Source organism: Pleurodeles waltl, chromosome 12 (assembly GCF_031143425.1).
Source record: "Pleurodeles waltl isolate 20211129_DDA chromosome 12, aPleWal1.hap1.20221129, whole genome shotgun sequence".
Taxonomy (NCBI): domain Eukaryota; kingdom Metazoa; phylum Chordata; class Amphibia; order Caudata; family Salamandridae; genus Pleurodeles; species Pleurodeles waltl.
Window position 1 is genome coordinate 593488771 of NC_090451.1, and position 9523 is coordinate 593498293.

General features: G+C 42.0%; 1 protein-coding gene across 4 annotated transcripts in view; it reads left to right on the forward strand.

Annotated features, from left to right (window-relative positions):
* Window positions 1-7656, forward strand: part of LOC138268282 (NACHT, LRR and PYD domains-containing protein 12-like) — a 368481-nt gene extending 360825 nt beyond the window's left edge. For all 4 annotated transcript variants that reach the window (XM_069217780.1, XM_069217777.1, XM_069217778.1 and 1 more), the window contains 2 exons: window positions 2361-2525; window positions 5352-7656. In XM_069217780.1, coding sequence (XP_069073881.1) covers window positions 2361-2525; window positions 5352-5439 — 253 coding nt within the window. In that variant the 3' untranslated portion in view covers window positions 5440-7656. The remainder of the gene's footprint in view (window positions 1-2360; window positions 2526-5351) is intronic.
* Window positions 7657-9523: the final 1867 nt, after the last annotated feature.

Genomic DNA, 9523 nt, shown 5'->3' on the forward strand with positions numbered 1-9523 from the left:
GGCGACCGGTAGGACGAACCGCTGCATCCCGCCACGCTTCTGGAGAAGCGTGGCAGTTCAGGTGCGTGGGACCACGTCCCTAAACCAGAGTGAGAGAGTGAGGAGGGGGGGGGAGAGCTACAGAAAAGGGTAAAAAGGGAAGACAAAAAAAAGTCACGGGCACTAAAGAGGAGAGGGGGTAAAAAGGGGAGGAGGAAAACAAACCGGGAGAAACATAAAACTTACCACCGACCACAGTAGAGCACAGTACCCAGAATAGTCCACCTAAGGCACCGCGCACAGGAATGTATGAGCACTGAAGAGGAGTAACAAGGCAGAAGGCACAAAAGTTAGATCACGCCGAGAACCAGTCTGAGAAAAGTAACTCTGAAAAGAACAGTGAGACAGGAAAGAAAAATAAGATAGACTTAAAGAAATACAAAAATAGTTATGATTACCTGGTCCACTTACCGCTAATATTCCCTTCTTTCCACATGCGCCTCCCGGGGACCACCCTGCGAAACAGGGAAACAGAAAGAGAAGAGTGAAGAACAAACCACAAGAACATCCCACCACCCTATTCCCAGCAGCCGAAGACTAACGCATACGTACCTGCTCAATACCACATCAAATACCTAAAATAAAAATGTCTTTGTTGTCACAACTAGAACTCGGTCCAGAGTGTTTCATCCTCAACGACACGGTCACAGTAAATTAAAGAATCCAATTTACCATTAGTGTTCTGAAAAAATCCATGGAGGAGAGAGACCGTCTCTTTTAAAATAGAGTTTCATGTATATCCAGTTTTCACCAAAGTTACTGATCTAATATGCCCTAAAAGAAATGTTCAGCTATTCACAACATGCTCTTAGGAATGACACATATAATTGTAAATTTGCACTTAAATCCAATTAGATTTTGAAAAATGTGCGCATTAAGATTACTTTAAAATATACAGTTTGCAACAACATTAACAGAAAATCCTAGGGCGTGATAACTTCCCTGTAAATTGGTTCGATGTTGAGCATTGTTCTTTATTCACTGAGCCTTAAATATTGCAATTTTCTATTGATTTTACAAACTCTTCCCAAAGGTAGAATTATAACAATATGTGCAGCAACTAAACAATGTGTTGCATTATTTAAGTTTTCTGCTACATACTATTTTTAACAGTTCTTGTAGGAGAACCCCATGTGCCCTATCCAAGTTCCACTTTTATATTTTTGCCTTTAGTAGGGGCTATGCCCCCTTGAACAGTGACGTAACATAATCCCCAGCAACCTCCACGGTGCGGGGGGACCTGACTTCCTGGGGCCCCCTCAGCAAAAACTGGCAAGTGGTGGTGCAGGGAGGGCCACCTCCACACTATGTACTTTGCATGGAGCCCCCTCAAGTTTCATCATGTCACTGCCCTTAAAATATGCTTCTAGCTACCGGCCTGTTGTTGGACCCATTAATCTTTGGCCAGGAAGCACTGCACTTCCCAGAAAGTGTTGGGGTGGTATCCAACTACTGCTCCAGTCAGCTCAAAAAGGGTACCATAATCCTGTGACAGACAGTAGACTTCCAGTCATCGAACTAGGCCTAAGGGTCTCTGTAGCAGTTGGAGGAGTAGGTCAGAAGCAATTGCGTACATGATAAGCTCTAGACTTACAGATCCAGCCTTCATTTTGAATTTTTGTTTGGGATTTAGCATGCTAGGTTTTTCACACAGAGCTCGGACTTGGCTCTTTGCGGGATAGCTGCTACACTTTACATCCAAGCTCAACTGAATCTTTCACGTACATGTCCTGGGATCCAGTTGTCCATCTTTCCAGCAGTCTGTGAAAGTCTTGTTTGACAGAGATCTTCCTTCCTAACCATTTGTTCTACAAACCAATTATAAGGGTTGCATGTTCTAGGATGTATATTCACCACAGTCTAAAGCTTTCACTATTTTATGGGAGCGGGAACGTATGCCATAGGTGAGTTTGATCAAACGTTGGGGTGGCTGAAAGCCTTTGAGGAGATTAAAACCTCTGTTTTGCCAATATAACACCCCCTTAAATTATTCAGTTCTTATTTTGCACAAAAAAAAAAAAAAAATGCAGTTCCAAAGTTTTTCTTAGGACCCGAATGCAACGACTTGCTTTCCCCTTTTTCTTTCTTCTCACACATCTTTGTTGCAGATTCTTTTTCTTCCTGTTTCTCCCTTTGCTACTTTTATTCTGCATTTCTCTCGGGACCCTTCTCTGCCACTGGGTGAAAGTCTGATGATAAATTCAGGTCCCTAGAAACAGGTGCCGTTGACAGCTTCCTGCAAGCACTGCACACATTAAGCACCTGTGGGTTTCAGTTGCAGAAGGTTCACATAGACCCTGTTCTACTGTCTCTCTCTGTAGGCTCGCGGAGAACAGCCTGGCTGATGATTCCTGCCGCAAACTCAGGTGCCTTGAAAACTGCTCCGTCCTCAAGAAGCTGAACCTGAGCGCGAACCTCCTCACGGACCGCTGTGCTGAGGACATAGAGAGGTTGATACGATCCTGTACCAGTCTCACCGAGATCAGGTAAAATACAGTCACTTTCAAATTAAATTTTCATATATCCGTTTGTTTTAGTACCTCTAAGCTTCCAAGAATCTGGTTGGTTCGAATCTACACGGATGTGGAACATGCCGGCCAAACAGGGATTTATATCTTTTCTTTATCGTTCCCTTAAGTGGGCCTCACTGAGACCGGTATTAACATTTTTTATGCATTCTCCATTTCAGATTGTGTTTTCACCATGGTTATTGTAACAATGTGGGAATTATTTGAAAACAGTTGAAAATGAGAATTACATTGAATCTGCATTCGACAAATGTTTCATTTAATGTTCCTTTTACACCCATTTATGATTAATTCTCCGCATCGTGAGATCCTCGCCGTCAGAACGCTATGTTTTATTCAGAACATTGATTGCTCGCTGACTTTCAGTGGCATGGCAGATCCTTGAAGGGGTGGTGAAGTGCAGCATGGAAGGGTGGATCATTCTGATTGAGGCCAGTTGTAAGGTCAAATTATCTTAATTTTTGTTGGATGACAAATCCGCATTGCAGCCAGGATTTGCAGTACATTTTCCATTTGCAGAGAGTAGATGCATTAGTGAGAACTATGTCACAAAGAAATAGCCTTCTGATTCATTACGTTTTGGGCAATGTTAGAGGTAAGGTTTTTGTATGGATGCAGAGAAGGCCCTGCAGGAAAGAAGTTCTAGATCTTTCAGGTATTCAACAGCCAGGTTTACCTGATCCATACTTGATGTCGTACTCCAGTTCAGTTTTTCTCTTTGAATTCTAGGATTTGTAGTCTTGCTTACTCCATTACAAAACAGGACTACAGGTCCCAGAATTCAAAGACAAAACCCTTGACTGAAACAGTGGATCATGCATGCCCCACTTTGCTCTCCCTGCTAAGCAGGTTGGATGCAGTTGGCAAAATGCAAATCTTGCCTTCACCAGAAGTGACGTGATGGCCATCTTTTTTGGCAATTATCAGTGACACTTTGGGGGTCATTACAACCCTGGCGGTACAAGACCCCCAGGGCTGTAATGACGGAAGCACCGCCAACAGGCTGGCGTGCTTCCCAGGTCATTACGACGGCGGCGGAAGCCGCGCGGTTGCACCGCCGGGGCCGGCGGTTTCCCGCCACAATGGCGTAATCAGTCCCCCTACTGCCAGCTGCCAGGAAAAGGCTGGCGGTATGGGGAGTCGCGGGCCCCCTGACAGACCCCCGTGCAGCTTTTCACTGTCTGCTATGCAGACAGTGAAAAGCACAACAGGTGCAACTGCACCCTCTTGCACAGCCGCAACACAGCCGGCTCCATTTGGAGCCGGTTCCTGTGTTATGGCCGAGATCCCCACTGGGCCGGCGGGCGGAAACTAGGTTTCCACCCGCAGGCCCAGCGGGGATCTCCAAATGGCCGCGGCGGGGGTGTGGCCGCATTGGCGGCCGCCCGGCGGTCCGATCTTGGCAGGCGGCTTCAGCCGCCCGCCAAGGTCGGAACGAGGGCCTTTGTGTATTTATGTAACATTATACGGGCTGCTTGAAATCTAAGTGAAACTTGATTTTGTAGGTTTGAAGAGCATGAGCATCTATTTCCCAGTATTTACTGACACTGTTTCCAAGTCCTTCAGGTTTGTGTGATCATTTAGTGCAATCTGGGTTTTGCAGTCTTGCTTTGCTTCCATTCAACTTGTTAGACTAGCACACCTGATTGATAGATTTTTATTTGAAAGGTTCAGCACTGGAGAAAGTGTCTCTGCTGACCTGAAGTGAGGTGGAAATCCTAGGCTTAAAAAATATAACAGTGCAACATAATTTCAAATTATGCTTTTTTACAGTTTACTTTCATCGTGCGATATTCAGTTCCAGAATGGCCACTGATTTAAACTGAAAGCTCCCCATTCCTCTTTTGCCCCATTCACTGCAGTTCAGTGCTCTGGCTATGAATCCCTAATGTCTAAGTCTGCGTCCCCTTATTCTGCTGCTGTCTCTTCTTTACTATGTGGCTGACAGCTCCACTAACTTCTCACCAGGCTGCTCTCCTCCCTCTTTGAGACTTTAATGTCAAGCACCTAAAAAAGCACACACACTGCTCAGCCAAGGGGAACTTCAGCGGTGCTTAAGCAAACTGCTTGTTGATGCTTAGCCAGCTCCCAAAGCGTAACCCCATGCTTAAGGTCATGTCTTCTCCACTCCATCTTCATTGGGTTCACAGCTGCCCAGATCTTGTTAGGCCCCTTGCAGGATTAATGGGGCAATTGTGCCATTGAATAAAAGCAAGCTGGATTCTGGCTCTGGTAGCTGTTCTTGGGCCAGAGATGGATCGTCGACTGAGCATCCAACTGGGGTAGGGAGGGTGCGGACAACGGGACATGTGGTGACCCCCACTACATCCAGTGTGTGCTGACTGTGCAGCCTGACAGGTGATAGGCGGGTTTTACAGATATAGAACATGAAATAGATTCAGTAATTTGTGTAATCTGGCCTGTGTCTGCCTGTCTTCTACAAACCGAACCATTCACACGTGCACATTTGCTTGTTCATTCCCTCCACTTGCTTTGGAGTGTTGTGAAAAAAGAGTTGCTGTTACGTTTTTATAATTGTACAATGTTATAGCCCCGTAAACGATAAAGAACGTAGCACTGAAGGGATTTGCCAATGTGTCTGCAGGTTATACGCGATTATCAGCAACAGCTACCAGACTCCAGAGCAGTACCAGCATTTCCTCCTTGTTCCCTTCATGTTAGCCTTACTGGAAAAATACAGCTTTGTAGGGATAGTTTAAATGAGATTTCACCTTTTTCTAAAATACCAGTTTGTAATCTTTGGCGTTCTCCTTTGCCTCCTAGGTTGGGTATAAATAACTTCACCACGGAAATGGAAAAGAAACTAAAGAGCCCGAGTTCATTGCAGCCGGGACTGAAGATTATTGTCTAATTCTGCAGAATTCTTATATTGAATATTTTACAAGTTCATACATACCATAAACACATCTGCAGTCCAGTTTGTGGAAAAAAAACGCTGACACAAAACAGCGGAAAAATAAAGGTAACAATGGAAGTCAACAGTATTGATTTTGAACAAAGAGGATTTTCAGACCCAACCCTGATGCACCTTTTGGAACTGGCTTTCTCTCTTTAGAACTGTTTTGTTATGTAAGCAAGTTATTCAGCCTAATAGGCCCTGAGTATGAGAGAGGTTAACAGTGAAAAATGGTTACCGGTAGAAAGTGTAGATCTTTGTAATTAGCAAACACTAAACCATCACGTATTGACTGACCTTTTGCAGAAAAATATTTGAGAAGTCAAACCCCTTTCTAGGCCAGTGGTTCCTAACCTGGAGTTCTATGGTCCCCTGGAGGTTTACTACACCTACCGTGTCTGTTATGACATTTAAATAAATTAGCTTATTAAAAAAGTCTATATACATAAAAAAGTAAAATTTAAAAGGAGGTTTTAAAACGCTCTTTAAATCTAAAGGAATTTGAAATTGGAGGCTACAAATTAATTTAGTATCCTTAGTTTGAATTGTGTGGGCATCACAATTACAACAAACAGAATCAGGTTTAACAATTGTTGTCCTCAATTGAGGCACTGGTACACGCATACAAAAAGAGAACATGCCTTAGTAGCAAAACAGAAAAAGTGATGTCCTAGAGTCTACCAGCTCTCATTGTTTTCTTAAAAATAAAACCAAACCTTAAAATCTTCAACCTTTCTATGATTATTTTCATTTGTTTTGCATACTTTTGTTTTTGTGAATTAAATAAAGTATTCCATAATTACTGCCTGTATTTGATTTATTCTTGTTTCCGTATTTTGTGTTTTGTTTTGAGGTTCAAATCAGAGAAATCAAATAGGCAGGGGATACCCACTTCCAGAAGTGATTCTTGGGGGTCCACAGAAGTCAAACGGTCAAGAGCCACTATTTTAGGCCCTTCATAAATAAACACCCAACCATCCCAAGAATTACTACCACACATGCATAACCTGCTGCGATGTAGAAAGTATGTTCACTCAGAAATGAGAGCAGCCAACACCATGATCCTCCTTATCCTCTCTGCAACTTATAATATTTTTAATACGGTGCGTTTCATTCTACTCAACATCGTACCAACACGTGCTCTGCAGAAACTGTCCCTCTGTGGCTCTTTTCCTACTTTATGGATTATTAACAGTTAATCCAAGTGTGTTCCTCCAGACCTCAACTACTCACTTTCACCTGGATTGTCCCACTAAGCTCCATTCAAGTAGTCCCCAAATGCCTTGGGAGTCGTGTTCTACAATCATAGAGCCAAAATGTACCTGTATGAGGTTGACACCCAGATCTAGTCAAAGGTTTACTAATATCTTAAGGAATTCCTTTCATTTTTCCATGCATGATTGTCGAGCACTTACCCATAACTGAACATCTCCTAGGACCCCATTATGAGTCAGACGGAGCAGTATACCCTAGTGGGGAACTGCTTCGTGGGTTTATAGATGGCCCAGGGCTCCTCAACCCAGATTATCATGGCGTGTGAACACTGCACCCAGTTTAAATTGCCAGGAGACCCAGCCTGCAGAATCGCATAAGGATTGTGCAGGGACTGCAGGCACATGAGACATGGGGTGGTGGTGGTGAGTGTCAATTCAAACACTATTTTGGAGATCTATATTGAATATAGTGGAAAGAGGTGATGTGTTTATCATTTAATTTATGAAATACTGATTTGCAATACTTGGTTTGTAAAATCGCAAGTGGTGCAATAAGAAATAACTAATGTTTAAGAAGAAATTCTGACATCATGAGAATTTTTAAGTAAAAAAAAGAAATCAAAGATTAGAAAGTGATATTTTGTGATTCAGTTTATATTCTGATTGTGTGCAATTTGATTTTATACTAACAAGAAAAAAAATAATTATTATAATATTTGATGATTTTGAAGTTCATGGTAAAAATATTGTACTATTTATTACATATTTCCTGGAAAAAGAATTTTTGAAGCGTGAATATGTTTTTAATATCTTAAATGATTTCATATGATATCTTTAGCTATATTCTGTGTGAATATTTTAGCTGTAGCCCTGAGAAGGTTTTCTGAGAACAAAACATGTTAGCTACAGGCTACAAGCAACTGTATGGTATCAAGAAATCTTATATGAAATCAATAAAGCGTGATACAATTTGTATTTTGTATTGCCTATTATTAACTGGACCATGATTATGAACTTTTATAGCTTCCTCGTAAAGACTGCTGAGCATAACGAGCTTGAATTTACTTTACTGTATAATGGAAACATCTTATGTTGCCCTTTAAGTGGGGAAAGGGGGCATTGATCCCCTTGTGCTTGAGCACCTTCTGAAAATCTGTGAGTAATGTGGTATATGATTAAAACTTGAGGCATATCTTTTTGCCACAATCACCAATTGTAAATCATTTGTTAACAACTTCCTCAATGAATTCCAGTCCTGGAGCACCAGGACAGCCCTCTTGCAAATGATAGACAGTGCTCTCAGGTTCATGGATATTGGAAACTCATGCATGCTTACACTCAAATACATTTTAGTGGCAATCGGTACCTTCAATCATGAGATACCTATCCAAACTCTAAAAGACTATACGAGCGTTGATAGGAAAGCTCTGTAAAGGTTAAGGTCATACTTGGAGGACTACTCACAGGTCATCATTATAGAACATTCACTCTCCCAACTCAGTAAACATGTCCCAGTGAGGTCTGGAAAGATCAGTAATAGCTCCTGCACTGTTCAGCATATACCTGGAACCCTTTAAGTGACCGACTTTAGAACACTTACATACACTATCACCATTTTGCCTATGAAACCCAAATATACTTGAAAGTCCCCTCTCTAGTTGGCATCTTCATACTGACTACTATACTTGACAAAATACATTCCACCACCTCAAATTCATCCCCAGAAAAACAGATTGCTTCTTCTTGCTCCAGTCAGCCTCCCATGCCAGTCTAAGATTTGATAACCTTGGCCACCAAATCCCTAGGCTTCACCCTAAATGGTAAACTAAATTTCCTTAACCATATAATTGTGACCACAAGATTGGCAAATTACCATCTTGAACTGGGATATAAAACTCTTCCTACCACCTAAATTTTAAAGGCGGTGACAAAGGCTAGAGTGCTATCAAGACTAGACCATGGAAATGCCATTCTAGTCGAGATCCCTAAAACTCACACTGCCCGATGAAAGTCTCACTACATGCTGCTGTACATTTGGCCACAAGGGCTAAACAGTTTGACCACATTACACCGACCTTGGTGTCCTTAAACTGACTGGCTGATTGTTGAAGGGAGATCTACGTTTAAAGTTGCATTCCTAGCACAGAAACACATTTCATCTTACAATCTTGTCAAGAAATTGAAGTAGTGCAGAGATTCTTGACAGATCTGGAGGGCTAACTCACTGCTGCTTAAAATTCCAACCTTCAGAAAAAAAAACTTGGACCATCCTTTTTCTTGTCTGCTCCAAAAATTAAGAACTTGATTTCCCCAGAAATGTGAATGTTTTCTTCTTTTCCACTGCTTAAACAACGACTCAAAGTCTTCCTTCTCAATAGGTTGCTTCCCAACCACACCCCTCAACAAGCTGACCAGTAGGAATGTGAATTGATTCAGTCAATACAGCCCCATCTTGTTTGGCATAAAGTAATAGACTTGGATTAACCTCCACTAGGGCTGTACATATTGGCCACTCCAGTAATCATGGAAAGGGAAGAAGTGAAGCCTCTCCTGTGTCAGAGATAGGACGGGTGGGTACACACTTTCCCTTAAATGAATGACACCATCTACACATGATATAGAGATTTGATGTGAGTTTTAATCTCCCCTTCACCTAAAATGCTGTCTTATAGTATGGTGTATTGAATGTGTTACATGTGTATTATGTCGATGATTGACCCCACTCCTGTGTTTTACTTGTTATTCTGTTGCTGTGTTGTGTAAAGAGCTCTGATCCTCTCAGCCTAGTATGAGCTATATAAAAACATTATTAAACTATTAATAAT